The sequence below is a fragment of the Pinus tabuliformis genome, chromosome 4_1, assembly GCF_031772625.1.
Source record: "Pinus tabuliformis cultivar Carrire ecotype Pingquan chromosome 4_1, CPIR1, whole genome shotgun sequence".
In the NCBI taxonomy this organism is placed as follows: Eukaryota; Viridiplantae; Streptophyta; class Pinopsida; order Pinales; family Pinaceae; genus Pinus; species Pinus tabuliformis.
In genome coordinates, this window is record NC_142303.1 from 84663937 (window position 1) to 84682019 (window position 18083).

Sequence of the window (18083 nt, forward strand, 5' to 3'; positions counted from 1 at the left end):
AAACTCCATCACAAATTCAAGCATAGAGAATTTCATCAATGTATTGGTGTATCGACCATTTTAAATGTCACTTAATGTAAATCTTCCAAGAGAAGCTTGAACACTTATACTTTTTAATCCTTAATTGAATCCATGTGTTAAGTTTGTTTTATATCATTGTTGATAAAATAATCAACATGATGTTTAATACCCATGTTTAGATCCCTCAGTTACCATAATGTCACTTCCTTTGTTATCTTTGTCTCTATTCTTCAGTTTGCAAAAAACCAAAGCAACTAGTCTTGGGTTATGTGTGCAAACTATAATGACTTACAAACTTATTAGCAATATTCACTATAAATGTGTGGTCACGAACGTTTGAAAGAGCAAACATTAGAAATCAATTGAACCCAAGTAAATTAGATTATCTATCTTTCTTCATGTTCATATAACATTCTCTATCTTTAAAAGATTCTAATATCTTAAAAAATCTAACATATTTATATAATTACCATATAATATTTTGTTATGGGAACATTCATTGGCCTCTCAACCACTTAGTATGTAATTCATGACATCCACATTTTGGTAATACATATTTAAGGGAAAAGCGCATAATTAATGCTTGAATGTAAATGTCTCAACAATCCACTAATCTTGTAAAGGTTTCTTTAAGCTCATCATAACATAATGTATATTTTTTCTTTATTTTTCACAAAACTATGTTAATTGATTTGTAGGGATAAAACCATTATCAAGATTATTGATAATTTGTATGTTCTTGATTAATTTTAAATATGAACCTTCACAAAATGGACCTTGTCAATATCACAAAACCCAAAATTGGGATTACAATAGTAAGAATTGTGATCTTCTATTCATTCAATTTTCTATATCATCAATTCCTTACAATGTTCGTTCTCCTTTTCTCAATTTTATGTATCTTTATCTATCATAGTCTATCATTTTCTTCTTCCTCCTCTTTATAAAAACATTGGCATTAGTTTGGTTATATTTAAGTGTCTAATATTTGAGAATGCTCCTTACATCTCTTTCCCTCTACCTAAATCCAAGTCTGACAACAATGAGATATATCATTTACAACTATAATGCTTGGAGAAGAAATTGTTATGCTTTCATGAGGGTCTTGTGCAAGATATGGAGAAGGTATAATAGCTCATGTGTAGAAATTCCTTGTAGATCCAAACTGCTAATTGTAATTTACTAAAACAATAGACTTGAATCTACTCTGCGCATCAACAGATACAATTAAATGATCACGAAATCACGAAGCATAAAAGAGAAAGAATTCAATCAACACATTACACAATGATTTCTAGGGGAAATCCACAGCTAAAAACCCTTTTTATCTGTATATTGCATTAGTCAGAAAATAAGAGAAGATTACAATGCTTTTCTCAAGCCCGAGCAACCTCAGCACTATCTTTATATGTCTCACATCTTCCTAGACAAGCCCAGACTAATACTTAACCAAATTTTGGCTTTCCAAGTCCCTATTTCTTTGCGTCGTTTCCTTGGGAATTAGCCCCCTATTAATTAGGAAAATTCCTCAATATGAATTGCACAATCCTCAAAGGCCTTTCTCTAACTGCATGCACCACCTGTACAATTTAGATGATTATACAACTGATAGTACACTTCCCTTGAACCCCAATATCAACTGGGTAAATCTCAAATATGACATGCATGAGTTATTTATGAGTGAATCATCAATTAACTGGTTGAACACATGAAGCAACACCCCACTGTCTAACCTCCTACTAGTTCCTCCATCAGTTGGAACTAGTTTAACTAACTTTAATTCAGTTAAACTGAATTAATTAATTACAACTCAGAATTAACTCAACCAGAACTCCTATAATGTAGAGAACACTCTACATGACTCTAGTTAGACCCTCAACTAAAATTAGCTGAGCCAACTAAGTCAATTTAACTTAGTTAACTCGTACAAGTTGTCTTCTGATGTGGAATTACAATTTTATTCCTAATTTAATTCAAGGACAAAATTAAATTAGGATTTTCTTGTTGCATTTTCAACACTCCCTCTCAACAAGAAAGGGATTATCAAATACCCCAATCTTGCCTCTATGGAACTCGAATTTTCCTCTTGACAGTGCCTTAGTCAAGATTTATGCATCATGTTCCTCTATAGGAATGTACTCCAGCAACATGATTCTCCTCTACACACAATCTCATATATGGTGATACCAGATGTCGATATGTTTGGACCAATCTTGAAAAACTAGATTCTTAGAGAGTTTGATGCAACTCTGATAGTCACAATAAATCATTCTATGATCCATTTGCTGACCAAATAACTCAACAAGGATCTTCCTCATCCAAATAGACTCACATGTTGCTTAACTAGCAGCCATGTACTTTGCTTTTTTCGAACTGAGTGCAACTGATCTTTGCTTCCTGTTGTACCAAGAAATTGTTGTTGACCCAATACTAAAGATTCCCCCTGATGTGCTCTTCCTATCAGATGGACTCCCTACCCAATTTGCATTTGTGAAGCCTTGAAGCTTCACTCCCTCTGTCTGTTTGTACCAAAGACCAAACTGAGTGGTGCCTCTGAGGTATCTCAACACATGTTTAGCTACCTTCCAATAAATTTTGGTTGGCTTAACCATTGCTTGACTAAGTTGGTTAACTAAAAAACATATGTTCGGTCGTGTGTTCACCAAATACATAAGTGAACCCACAAGATGCCTATAAATAGTAGCCTCCACTACTTCACCTGAAGTAGCATATTCCTTCCTCCAATTCCCTGTTAGAGGAGTCTCCATGGGTTTATTTCTCTCCATGTGGAACTTCTTTGGTATCTTGTTGGCATACTTGGCTTGAGAGACAAACAGTTCCTCATCTCCTTCCCATACTTGGCTTGAGAGACAAACAGTTCCTCATCTCCTTGCCATACTTCCATACCAAGGAAATAATGCATGAGCCCCATGCCCTTCATCTCGAATTCTCTTGTAATATTTTACCAGCTTTTCATCACCTGTTAGAATTAAATCATCGACATATAATACTATAATCAACAATTTACCTTCAACCACAATATGGTAAAGGTTTGCATCTGCTTCACTTTTAGTGAAGCCCAACCTGGTGAAATAGTTGTCGATCCTAGTGTACCAAGCACAAGGTGCTTGTTTCAATCCATACAACGCTCGCTTGAGTCTGCACACATGTGACTCTCTGTTGAAGGTCTCAAATCCTTTCAACTGCTCAATGTACACCTCTTCCTCAATCACTTTGTTGAGGAATGTTGTCTTCACATCCATCTAATGTATCTTCCATCCCATCTGCGCTGAAATTGCAAGAATATATTTGATTGAATAGTACCTTTCTCCTAGAGAAAAGGTCTCCTCGTAATTAATTCCTTTCACCTGAGAGAACCCTCTGGCCACAAATATGGCCTTGTGTTTCTCCACACTCCCATCTTCTACTTTCTTTACCTTGTAAATCCATCTGGAACTCACCACCGACTTGTCTATTGGTCTTGGGACTACTTCCCAAACCTTTTTTATGATAATGGGATCATAGTCATCTACCATAACATCAACCCATAATGTATGTTGCATTGCTTTCTAGAATGAGGATGGCTCAATCTCTACACTCTCGCTCATCATATCCATGTAGCTAGTGTAACAATCTGGTGACCTCCTCTGCTTGTGTTGTGATGTGGGTGCTCCCACATTCTCTCTAGCATCATGCATCAATCTATCAGCCTCTCTGGTGTGCTTCCTTCCATCTCTAGAAGTCTCTGCATGAGTGGGTTCTTCCACTCTCTGCTCCTCTGCATGTGGTTGCTCCACATCATCCCGAGTTTCTTCCTTTAAAGCTAAAAGCTCCTCATATGCATGTAACTGAAGCTCCCTCTCAAGGGAACATCTCATGGCCTTCTCTTCATCAAACTTCACATCTCTATGAACCATTGTCATCCTGTGAGATGGCAAGTACACCCGATAGTTGTGAGGTGTATCAATGTACCCCAAAAATATTCCCAACTCAGCTATTGGCTCTAGCTTTTTCCTTGCATCCTTGGTAACATAACAGTAAATTGATGAACCAAAGATCCTGAAGTGTGCCACATCTGGTTTCTTACTTGAAAAAGCTTCTTCTGGTGTACTCATCTCGAGAATTTTATGAGGACTCATGTTTTGCGCATATACTGATGTGTTGCATGCTTCAACCCACAAGTGCAATGGTAGGCCCTGATCATGTAACATCGCCCCGTGCAGCTCCCACAATACTTATGTTCTTCCTTTTATCCACCCCATTCTATTATGGGTTATGGGGTACTATTAACTCTCATCAAATGCCTTTTGATGCACAAAAGTTCTTGAATTCATTCAGCACATATTCTCCCCCATTATCGCTCCTAAGAGCCTTCACTTTCCTGCTAGTTTGTTTCTCAACAAGTGCTTTAAATTCACAAAATTTAGAGAACACCCGATCTTTCTTATGCATGAAGAAAGTCAAGCACTTACGTGAGAATTCATCTACAAATATTACATAATACATGTGCTTGGACGTGGAGGTTTTTGAGAATGGTCCACACACATCTGAGTGAACTCTTTCAAGTATCATTTGTGCTTGATTATCCTTATCATGAAAGGTGGCTTTGGTGTACTTCTCTAATGCACACCCTTTACATGTATCTCTCTGCTCTAGTGCACCCTTAGGAAGTCCTGTAGAAATCGGTTGCATGATCTTCAAAGCTCCATGGTGAAGATGGCCCAATCTTCTATGCCATAATTCACCGATGTCTCGGCTCTACACCTTCTCTATTTTTATGCCAAAAGCAACACAATCTTCTACATCTGATTTGTAGAGGTTCTTCACCTGAACCTCGATCCACTTCACTTGTCCCGAGGTTATGTGATGAAGGAAATTCTTTCCTTTTCTAAATATCACATCGTAGCCACGTCCTCCAACATAACAACTGAAACCAAATTCTTCTTCAGACCCGGAACATACATGGCATCTTTTAATGTGAGAGGAGAACCAGACTCCCTCTGAAAAGTAACAATACTGATGTCAGTTGTGTTATACCTTCCATCATCTCCCATTTCGATGTGCATCTGGAGGTCCTTCTCCTCCAAGTCACTAAAGAATTATTTGTTTTCGGTCATATGGAATGAGGCTCCATTATCCAGATACCACACACTACCCATCACTGATGTCACCATGCAAGCAATGAGGGTGAAATCCAACTCGAATTGTGAAGCAAGAGCTTCACTTGTCGCTCCTCCCGAGGGCTTCTTGCCGGCTTTCTTGTGCGAACACTTCATGGCATAGTGTCTGAGATCGTGATAATGAAAACATTTAGCCTTCAACAAGTCCTTCTTCTTTCTGCCCTGATTGGAATCTCCTTTGGATTGGAATTTCTTTCCTTTCTCTTTCTTTGCCTTTCCAACTAAGGCACAGTTCTCCTCATCATCATGCTTGGATGAGATTCCATCTCTGATGTTCTTCCTTATCTCTTCTTGAACCAATTCAGACCATAAATGCTCCCACTTTGGTAGCTTCTCCCTCCCATTTACCAAAACGTGGTATCTATGCCAGCTCTTGAGAAGGCCTAGAAGTGCTAGGTTGACCAAATCATCTTCAGCAACTATAATACCAACACTCCCAATCTCATCCTGACATTGGGTGAACTTGCTCAAGTACTGTGGTATTGTGTAGCCCTTCTCCATCTTGATTTTCTAAAGCTTGTCCTTCAGTTCCAGCTTCCTGTGGTCACTGCTATTCTGAAATAGGTCTATCAAGGCCTTCCACATTGCATATGGAGTCTCCTTCCCATGGAGGTTCGAGATAATATGATCTTGAACTCCTTCTAGTATGATACTTCTCGCCTTTGCAACACATTTCCTCCACTCTGCCAAATCTTGATCATTAGTGGCTGGAGGCTTAGGAATATCTTTGTTTGTGAATTCCTTTAGCCCGCTGTCTTCCAACACTACCTCCATCATGTCCTTGTAAGCAATATAGTTCAAACTACCCTTAAGGGCATATTTGAGTCTCAATTTGTAGAATGACATCATGTTGACTTTGAAGAATGATACTGTAAATTCGATTTCACCTGCAAAAGACAAACTCATATTCTCCTCTTCTAGAGTGATTTCTGCTTTGATACCATGTAGAAATTCCTTTTAGAGTAAAATTGTGAACTGTAATTTACTAAAACAATAGACTTGAATCTACTCTACTCATTAGCAGAAACAATTAAACGGTCACAAAATCACGAAGCATGTAAGAGAAAGAATTCAATCAACACATTACATAATGATTTCCTGGGGAAAGTCACAGCTGAAAACCCTTACTATTTGGATATTGCATTAGTCAGAAAATATGAGAATATTACAATGCTTTGCTCAAGCTCGAGCAACCTCTGCACTATCTCTATTTGTCTCACAGCTTCCTAGACAAGCCCAGGCCAATACTTAACCAAATTTTGGCTTGCCCAAGTCCCTATTTCCTTGCGTTGTTTCCTTGGGAATTATCCCCCTATTAATTAGGGAAATTCCTCAATATGAATTGTGCAATCCTCATAGGCCTTCCTCTGACTACATGCACCACCTGTACAATTCGAATGATTATACAACTAATAGTACACTACCCTTGAACTCCAATCTCAACTGGGTAACTCTCAGATCTGACATGCATGAGTTATTTATGAGTGAATCATCAGTTAACTGGTTGAACACATGAAGCAACACCCCACTGTCTGACCTCCTACTAGTTCCTCCATCAGTTGGAACTAGTTTAACTGACTTTAACTCAGTTAAACTGAATTAATTAATTACAACTCAAAATAAACTCAACCAGGGCTCCTATAATGTAGGATACACTCTACATGACTCTAGTTAGACCCTCAACTCGAATTAACTGAGCCAACTAAGTCAATTTAACTTAGTTAACTCGTACAAGTTGTCTTGTGATGTGGAATTACAATTTTATTCCTAATTTAATTCAAGGACAAAATTAAATTAGGATTTTCTTGTTGCATTTTCAACATCATGTTATCATGAGATCTATGCAATAGGGATTATTCTCTATATTCATTATGTCATGCTTTTTTTTAGTGATTTGAGAGATAAAGGGAACAACCAATGTCCTCATTAAGAATGACATACTTGGTGGTCTTCATGAGTAATTTATGGTCACTTTGTGTATGTATTGGCCTTATGAATTATATAGGTCTTAGCATACATAATAAGAAATGGATGGAATCATACTAGATTTGCATGTTCTTATAGCACTATAAAGCAAGAAGGCTCTCTTCATGGCTCTTATAGTGTTTTGATAAAATTACCACCCTTCAATAAAGGCCTCAAAGTCTATGACAATTTATTCTTTTCTAATGAAGCTTATAACAAACACGATTCCTACAATGAAACATGATTATGATATGCTTGAGATATTAATCTAAGATGTAGTGTTCAATCATCATATGGATACATAAAACAAATCCTCTTTGATATGGGTGTCACAAAAAAGTTTGATTATAGCCTTGTGCCTAACCCTTTACATTATCATTTTTAATACTTTGAAATTCCTTTAAAAAATATGACTCAACATTAATATTTTTTTTCATTTATTTTTTATATTGTAAAAATTGGAAAGATAAAAATTTATTTAAAATAATTTTATTTTGAAATGTATATTTAGTTTATTCTTGTCAATTGAAGTATAAGTATTTTTATCACTTTTCATCAAAGGATTGGATTAAAATATACCCTTCAACTTGAAATAAAGAATATCCCTTCAAATTTGATGGTTAATCCCAATGAAGAGTCACCTCTCGAAATTCAATCTATATAATAATATGAATATGACACAGAGCAAGGAGACTAGTACAGTTAATAAAAAATTAAGGTGTATTATTGCTTAGAAAGATGCCTTTTACAGTCCAATATAAAGTAGATGTGTAATTCATGTCAGACTCATTATAAAGTTGATGTATCATTTAGAAATATAGATATTTCCACGTCAATTATGAATAAAATATTTCAATATACACTGAAGTTAAAAAATATATAAAGAAAGTAATTGAAAGTTAAAAAAATTGGTGTTCCATAAATAGATGCATCCACCCATATATAAGCGTGATGTGTAATTTCATCAATGTTTAACATGGAGTTTGACAATAATCATTTAAAAATATATATTTTAATGTTGTTCATAAATAAAATATTTGAAGATCAACTATAATAGAAAGAGAGAGAAATTGGGTGAAAAGACATCTTTATAATGAAGTAGGAATATATGTAATATCTTCCTTACTCCACATAGAGTTAGCGCATGAAATTAGGAAAAATATTAATTGAAAAAGTAAAAAATTCTTATTGTAAACCATAAGTAAAATATTTTAATGTTCAATTTAAATAAAATGTTTCAATATTATAAATTTATAAATATATATAGAGAACTTTCTTATGGTATAAACATTTTAATAGTATGTTGCCTATTAGTTAAATATGTAATTCCTTTCATTGTCATCATGAAATTGACCAGTGCCCCACACACATATACCTTAAAATAAAATATTTCAATAATTTTTTAAGTTAAATATATTAGCATTAACAAAAGAAAGTGGTGCACAATCAAAAGTAATATATATATATATAAATATGTGTATACACACACGTGTGTGTGTGAGAGCGCGAGCACACACACACATATATGTGTACACATATTTATATATATATTACTTTTGATTGTGCACCACTTTCTTTTGTTAATGCTAATATGTGTGGGCGCTCACACACATATTTTAAAATAAAACATTTTAATGATTTTTTAAGTTAAATATATTAAACGCACACACACATACTTTAAAATAAAATATTTCATTGATATATCTATATCTATATATATATATATATATATATATATATATATATATATATATATGCGCACGCACACACATATACTTTAAAATAAAATATTTCAATGATTTTTGATATTAACACAAGAGAGTCTGTGCACAATCAAAAGTAACATTTTAATTATTATTATTATCCAAGTCAAACACCACATTGGTGTATGCTATCTCTTTCTTGTTTTGAACTTGTGACCTCTTGGGAGGAAACACATGCTCTTAATCATTATGCCCACTCAAGCTCTATAGCTTTTGTATGGGGAGATGTAAAATTCCCTCAATGTTCAACATGGAATTCTAATCCATCTTAACTCCAACTTTATCATGTGTTAAAAGAGATCAAAACCTTTAAGGTTCAAATATCTGTTTAGAATGCAAAAAATAAGAAAATGATTGCACTTTGATGGATTTGACTAAACTTCTCACCACATGGTAGATCCATAATTAAGATGGATCCATATTGGTATATCAATATTTGAAAGTGCATTTTATTATCCTTGGTATATTTTAATGTTTATTTACATTTAGATATTAAACTATCTATGATGATTTTAGGTTGAGATTAAAAATTATGTACTTCGTATCATTTTCCTTGCACTTTCAATATAATGTTATCCTATTCAAAAAATTGATTTTGGCCTGGGTTTATCATTTAAATATTTAAATTTAAATAGTTGCTATTACCAAATATGTATTGTATAATTGAGATACTTACTATTACCACATATGTGTTGTATAATTGAGATAAACTTAGTTAAATAAATTTTCATAATTTCAAAATTTATTATAAAAATTAAGATCCTCAATAAATAGTAATTATTATAAAAATAACACTAATCTTAACGATAAATGATAAATAATTAAGATAATTCTAGTTAAATTTGTTATTAGAAATTTGAAAGTTTATGATAAAAAACAAAATACTTTATAAAAAATGAATGCAATAAAAAATAACACTATTAACGATTAATAAATAAACTCCCAATGTATTAGCCACCACAACCTCCTTCCACAAAGGTGCTTTTTTTAAGTTATTTTTAAATGAAATATTAACATTAACGTGTTTAATTTTTCATTCTTTATTTTTAAAACATGATTTGATTTAGGCATTTAGGGATATAAGGGTTACGATCAATATTATTTATATATATGATTGTTTTAAAATTAATATTTTAGTGCTTAAGTTGTTTTTAAATGAAATATTAACAGTGATGTGTTTTAATTTTTATTTTTATAACTTGATTTGTGTTTTAATTTTTAATTTTTAATTTTTATAACATGATTTGATGTAGGTATTTATATATACGATTGTTTTATCTATAATATAATATTTTAGAGATAACTGTTTTATTTATAATATTTTTCTTTGGTAATTTTCAAAATATTTTTTTATAAAAATTAGCATAGATCTATTTTAATCGCGGATCTAACACGAGTGGAGAGGGATTAAATTTCTTCATGTGCAAACTTATTTTAAAGTGCAAAAAACAATGTGTAATTTTTTATTGTGTAAATTGTCTTTTTAGATGTTATAGAGATTACATAACATGTACATTGAGCCATTTTATTAGCACACATTAAATTGGTCTTTTTTTATCAATATATTTTTAAGCATATGCCAATATTAATTCATGTTGAAATATTGTATTCATATTTTATTCTATACAAAATTAATATATTTTCTTTTAACATTATATATATATATATATATATATATATATATATATAATTGATATTGCATATTAACAATCTTACTCACATTTTTTTACTTCTAATTACTTTACATGAAATTATATCAAGGCATAAAAATTGCTAATTGGGTAAAAATTTGATGAACCGCTGCTGCGCGCGCGCCTGAAGCCTGCGACCGAGCCTTGGCCTGGGACCGACTGATCGAGCTGCACCATGGATCCTCCGGATCCGCCTGGTGGGGATCCGGAGCTGCAAAGAGCTTTCTCCAATCTGGTAAAGTCTCTCCCTCCGCAAAGACCTAGACCAACAGCAACAAAGTTTGTGAAGAAGCTTGATGTATTACAGGAAGTCCAACTGCCTCCGACCATTCCACGCATGGCAGCCATTTCCCTAGCAGAGAAAGGGTTAATCGGGCAATTTACAGGACTATGGCCATCACCCAGAACAGTGCAAAGATGGGTCGAACGAAACTGGTCGGACAAGATCCAGGGTAAAATATCCATCAGATTCTGTGGCAGAGGATATTTTACCTTTCATTTTGAAACCAAAGAGGATAAAGATCTAATATTCAGAAACGGGCCTTACTTTATGGACTCCAGGGGCCTCTACCTCAATAAATGGACTCCGGATTTTGATCCAGAACTTGATATACCAAATGCGGTTCCAGTCTGGGTCAGACTGCCTCATCTCCCTCTTCACTGCTGGGGGGACGATTCGGTTAAAGCAATAGGAAATGCGGTTGGAAAATACATAGACCGCAGTGAACCTAAAGACAACATGCAGGCATGTGCGCGGATTTGTGTTGAAGTTGATCTGGGCCGAGGACTGCCGGAAGCAATCAAACTGAAAGTAGATGACTGGTGCCATATACAGCAGTTGGATTACGAGCAGATACCCTTCAAATGCAAGGTATGCCACGAATACGGACACTTTGCAAATAGATGCACTAAAATAGTTAATGTAGAATCTGATGAGCAAGATGGGCAATGGGAAACTGTAAAAAGGAAAAAATCATCTCCTCCCCTCAAATCTATGGATACTGAAGCCCCTGGTCCTTCCCATCAGCATCCTTCCCATCAGCATTCTTCCCACCAGCAACCTTCCTCCTCCTCCCAGCAGCCTCCCCTTCATCAACCCTCCTCTCCTCCTCGGATTCCCGATCCTCCTATCCCTCCATCTTCTAATCCCTATGCGATCCTCTCTGAGGAAGATACCGGGCCTGATTTCCCCTCCTCTGATCCTCCTCTCCATCTCTCACCCCCTCACATCTCTCAGCCCTCCCCTGATACCCCCTCCACTAGGATTACCAGGAGCTCTTCAAAGGAACATGGAGCGCCCAACGATATCCCAAAAAAACATGGGCCTGGCAGAAAATCGGCCAAACAACAGAGAGAAGAAAATACTCAGAAAGACATCGCCATGGGCTCTCAGACTCCTATAGAATCCTTCATTCTTGGACACTTGGATAAAGAAAATAATAACAAAGGCAAAGAGAGGCGAGCACCTCTCCATGTAACCAGTAAATCATGATGAAAATACTATCCTGGAACTGTAGGGGACTAGGGCACCCCTCCAAGATAGTAGCCCTCAAGGACTTAATTCAAAGTGAAAACCCTGAAATCGTTCTTATCCAAGAAACAAAGCAAGATCAATCAGAAATTAATAGAGTTATAAGTCAGCAAAAGCGTTACAGTGGATGTGCAAGCGAAGCAAGAGGAGCCTCAGGCGGCATTCTAACTATGTGGGATAGTAATAAATGGAACTGTGACTCCACCAGAATACATCAGAACTGGATCCGTGTCAATCTAGAAAGCAAAACAGGTGGCTCAAAGGTAACAATTTACAACATATATGCTCTGAATCAGTACAGAGAGAAAGAAGTGTGTTGGAACACATTGGAAGCAAGTATAGAAGAAGAGCAGGACAACAATCTCATTATAGCAGGAGACTTAAATCTGGTAATGCACGCTAACGAAAAAAGAGGGGGAAATTTCATCCCAGATCCTTTCAGAAATCGACTTGAGAGCATTATGCAGGAGCAAGACCTTGTCGATATCAGGCCCAAAAACCGTAGGTACACCTGGAGTAACAGAAGAATAGGAGCCGGCAATATCATGGAGCGTCTTGACAGATTCCTTATAAGTATAGCATATCTGTCCACCTTCACTACAGGTCAGTCAAATATTCTCAATGTTTCCGCCTCTGATCACTATCCAATAACACTCACTCTTCATAGTCAATGTCAGCTAGGACCTCTTCCTTTCAAATACTGTTCCATTTGGAATCGTTCCCCTGCAGCAAAAGATGTGGTGCGGCAGGCTTGGATCCAACACGTAGAAGGCTCCCCAACTTATATTTGGGAGACAAAATTAAAGAGAGTAAGACAGGCTTTAAAAAATTGGGCAAAGAACAATTACCAAGAGCCCGAGGTGAACAAAAAGAAAATTAAGCAAGATCTAGAGGAAGTGCAGCAAAGCATTGAAGCCTTTGGGCTGTCCCAGCAAGCCAAAGAGCAAGAAACAAGACTATACTCTCAGCTGAGACAAACTATAAGGGATGAAGAAACAAAATGGAGATTGAAATCAAGGCAGCTCTGGTTGCAGGAGGGAGATAAAAACACTTCTTATTTTCATAAGCAGGCTACAGTTCGAAAGGCCAGAAATACTGTGAGCACAATTAGGGACAATGAAGGGAACAGCTACAATACTCAGGACTCTATAAAGGAAGCAGCCACCAAACACTTCAAAAACCTTCTGACTGAGGATAAAGATGAGGAGGATTACTCAAGTATGCTACAGCACCTGTCTAAAGGAGCCACACAAGAAATGAACAGCAGTCTCATAAAAGAAGTAGAAGAAGAAGAAATCCAAAAAGCAATTTGGAGTCTACACCCAGCTAAAGCTCCAGGACCTGATGGGTTTCCAATCAGTTTTTATAGAGAGTATTGGTAGATGATCAAAAAAGATCTCTTAAAGATGATACGTTGGGTTCTAAAGAAAGGCAAAATGGGGGATTTACCAACTCTACCTATCTAGCCTTAATTCCTAAAGAGAATAGACCTTCCACTTTTTCAAGATTTCGGCCAATATCTTTATGCAACTCAGCATACAAAATAATATCAAAAATTCTGTCATCCAGGCTTAAGCCACACCTCTCTTCCCTGATCTCAGAAAATCAAGGGGGCTTTCTCCCCAATAGGCACATTACAGACTCCATCCTTCTTGTGCAAGAGGCCATCCACTCAAGCTTAAGCAGAAAGGAGAAAGGGTTTGTCCTAAAGCTGGATCTTGCCAATGCTTTTGATAGGGTTAGGCATTCCTTTCTGTTTGTTGTCCTTCACAAAATGGGATTTGACTCCTCCTTCATCACAATGATCAAAGCTTGTATATCGGACCCCTGGATCTCCCCTCTGATTAACGGGAGGCCGTGTGCTGCATTCCAATCCTCTCGAGGCCTTAGACAAGGCTGTCCCCTGTCTCCTTACTTGTTTATCCTCATGGCCGAGTCACTCAGTCAAACCCTGGACTTCAACCGGAGAATAGGTCTAATCACTGGCATCAAATTTGAGCAAGGAACAAAGAACATCAACCACTCTCAATTTGCAGATGATACCCTCCTAATAGGAGGAGCGTCCATCACTATAGCAAGGCGCTTTAAGAAGATCTTAGACCAATTCATGGATTACTCAGGAGGGAAGGTCAATCAGTTAAAAAGTTGTATATATGGTTGGAACACATCAAATCATACCATCCATAGCATTGCAAGTATATTTGGAGTCTCCTGCAAACTAGTCTGGAACCACTTCTCCTACTTAGGGATGCCAGTAAGTATGGGACCGCTGAAAGCTGATACCTGGAACGAAATCCTTGACAAAATAAAGAGAAAAATCCAACAATGGGGCACCATGTGGCTGAACCCAGCAGGACGACTTGTTCTTCTAAAATCAGGTTTGGCCTCTCTTCCCATATACCGTTTCTCTTTATACCAAGCTCCTGCTGTTTTCCATCAGAAAATGGAAAGAGCCCTCAGGCATTTTCTTTGGCAAGGAGGGAAAACGGAAAAAAGAAAATTCAATCTTGTAAGTTGGAAGAATGTCATTCAGTCTCAGGAAAAAGGAGGATTAGGAATAAGATCACCAAAACTGCTAAATTTAGCTCTTGGAGCTAAAATAATATGGAGAATGATCACAGGGCCCACAGCATGGTGGAAGAAGGTTTTAGAAGCAAAATACTTGAATAGCACAAGGCAACAACTCCTGGAGACTAATATACCCAACAGAGATAGTACAAAAATTTGGCAACTCTGCAAGAAGGCCATATCCTTTATGTCTCAGAATATTTCAAAGGTCCCAGGAGGGGGGAGCAGCATCAATTTCTCCACAGACAGAATTCTAGGGCAGCATCCCATTGGATCAAAAATGGAGGCAATCCCTGCCATAAATTGGCTCAATGGTAAAGGAATATTGTACTTGGCTCAAATATCACAATGGGACAATCACTCTCAAGCATGGATAGGTTGGAAATTCCCGGATCACCCCAGAGAGCTAGACACTAGTCTCACTGCCCTAAAGAATCTCCTACACAGCAAAGCTCCGATCCAAGAAGGTAAGCAAGATGGATACCGTTGGGATCCAACCAGAACTCAATACACGGCTAAAGCTGGTCATCAACTTTTATGTGACAGCAACTTCCCACAGGACATATGGAACCAATGGAAACTGGTATGGAGAGCAGAAGCACCCCCCAAAGTCAAATTTTTCATTTGGCTGCTCCTGAAAGGGAAAACACTAACAGCGGAAAATTTAAAGAAAAGAGGCATAATGGGGCCATCCAGATGTCCAAACTGCTGTAGATCAGAGGAAACAATACAACACCTGTTTATAGATTGTCCGGTGGCTGATGAATGCTGGAGAAAGATGGCCTCAATTGGGGATGCTCCCTGGGAGCCTCAGGCAACTATTGCAGAAACGATTCACAAATGGAGGAAGAACTGTCCATGGAAAGAGAAAAGGAGTAAATTGACGCAAAGGATATGGAATACCATACCTCTAACCCTCTTATGGCGCATCTGGTTGGCAAGAAATGGAAAGGTCTTCCAGGAGAAAGGCTGTAATCGAACCCGGGCCAAGCCGGTGCAGGGGGTCTAATTTGCAATGCTAATGGAGAAAGAATACTTCAATTTGAATGGGGGCTGGGAGAGATCTCCAACAACAGGGCAGAGGGATTGGCATTGTATCAGGGCCTCACACAGCTGTTAAAGTTAGGGATAAAGAAGGCAATAGTGTTTGGGGACTCAGCAATAATTATTAGGCTTATGGCGCAGAGGCAGACCACGCCGAATATCCTTCTACAGCAGATAAATCATAGGAATCAGACCCTTCACGCTTCAATGGAAGAGGTCATATACTACCACATCCTACGTGGACTGAACAAGGAGGCTGATAAGTATGCCAACAGGGCATGCGAGCGCTCCAAGGGTAGCTTGAGTTGTAACAATAATACCTCTTTCCAACCGTTACCATGAATATTCAATATCTAGTCAACAGCAGGTGTACCTCAGATGACAGAATCAATGACAACAGACAAGTAATCAGTGCAGATGACAGAACAGGTAAGGTAGGCAGGATTTGGATCAGAAATAAGATTGGGAGATCGATTCAGCGCATGGGAATCAAGAGAAGTTCAGGAGAAAATCGTCCTAGCAGACAGATCTCATACGCAGTTCAAGATATGCATTTGACCATTTGGTGGAGTACTGGGAGACGTAGATGGGCATCTTCCCGCCCTCACAGCCTGCGAATGGACTCTATATATATCCTGGGTGGCATGACCCTTCAATTCATAGAGAAAGCTTGTGTCCACGAGCATCAGAATATCATCGCTTCCGCCTATCTCCAAGCAGCCCGAGGTAGCTACCATAGCGCTCAGCAGAATCACAACAACCCTGCGCGAGCTGTGGTTGTAGCCTGTTGTAAGTGGAGAGCTCAGAGGTCCCGCGCTAAAGAGGCCGGCAGCGCAGACAGGAATTATCCAGCGTCAATGGATCGTCCAGAAGATTGCTTCCACTGCAGAGATCTTCAGGCAGAGTTCGAGGAGTTGCGAGCACAACAGCGGGCCCTGGAGGATCAAGTTCGAAGTCTGGAAACAAGACTGGAAGATCAGTACAGAATTCTCAATGAGAAGTATCGGGCAGAGATCAATCTTTTCCTACACAGAGTCAATTCCTTACATGAGCAGTTCAGCAACTTGGCCAATAGGTGCAGCCATGCAGAAGAATCGATAACTGTCCTCAAGTTCATGATGGACAAAAAGTTCAAGGATGCTCCTTCCTCTTCTAGTGCAAAACAGAATGAGCCAGACCCATACCCAGAAGCGTCCACAGCAAGGAAGATCAGTCATATAGAGATAGATTAATTATGCTATGTAGTTGTAAATTTTGGTGTTTGCAGTATGTAAGGATTTATAGTAGTATAAGAAGCCTCAGAGGCAGGAATACTAGAACAAGGATCAAGGAAGAGACCCTTTTTGTAATTCCTTGGATCCAGAATGCTCAGGAAGCACTATATGTATGGCGAACTGCCTCTTCCTTTTTTCAGATCAATATATAGCAACCGAAATTTGTCTAAAAAAAGAAATTATATCAAGGCATATTGGCAACTAATTAAATATGCATAACATATTTTTTTTCTTTTTTATCATAGCTGGCATTGCTTTTTCATTTAGAAAATATTATATATTTATTTTTAGAGGGACGGACATACTTACACGTCGTCTTCACACTCTCTAGAATGAGTCTTTCAGCTCAATCAAATCAATTACAATTTATGATGAGATTATAAAAACCAAAAATATAAAAAATAATTCAATGCATAGTTTGGGTATTTCCGTTTGACATGCACAAAACTATACATCAACTTCCCGGGTCGTAATTTAGCATACATTTCTGTTTGACGTGCTCAATACCTCACCAGAAAGATCTATCTGAGGACTACAACTTTCGAATGACAAACATCAATCGAAAACTCATGTTTGCCCAAGTTTTCCAAAAAACGTAGTTTATGACACTTCAAAACAGGGCCGAAAGTTCAAGACCCAAAAAAATGCCAAAAATAATAAATTGTGCTACAATTAAGGAAACTGAAAAACTGAAAGAAATCCAAGTGAAATAGACAAATAGCCACCAACATCTCAACCATATTACCATAAAAACTTATAAGCTTGTATCTCAAAGCATTTGCTTAATACTCTCGCAATACAACCCACAACAATTTACTTTGGGTCCATATCTTCATTGACCTCCATTTCCAATTGTGAGTAAGATATCCACATTATTAGTCACTACATTTTAAGGAATTCGCCTCCATCACAAACTCTACTTTTGGTACATATCTTCATTGACCTCCATTTCCAATAGTGAGTAAGATCTCCACATTATTAGTCACTACATTTTTAAAGAGTCTGCCTCCATCACAAATTCATGGAGGGTAACAGACATCGTTTCA

The 18083-nt window shown here is 37.3% G+C and overlaps 1 protein-coding gene across 1 annotated transcript; it reads left to right on the forward strand.

The window, feature by feature from the left end:
- Positions 1 to 12321: 12321 nt before the first annotated feature.
- LOC149174299 (uncharacterized) lies at positions 12322 to 13533 on the forward strand. The gene has a single exon (XM_089420795.1). It carries the CDS (start codon positions 12322 to 12324, stop codon positions 13531 to 13533), a length of 1212 nt encoding a protein of 403 aa, XP_089276921.1.
- The last annotated feature ends 4550 nt before the right edge of the window (positions 13534 to 18083 follow it).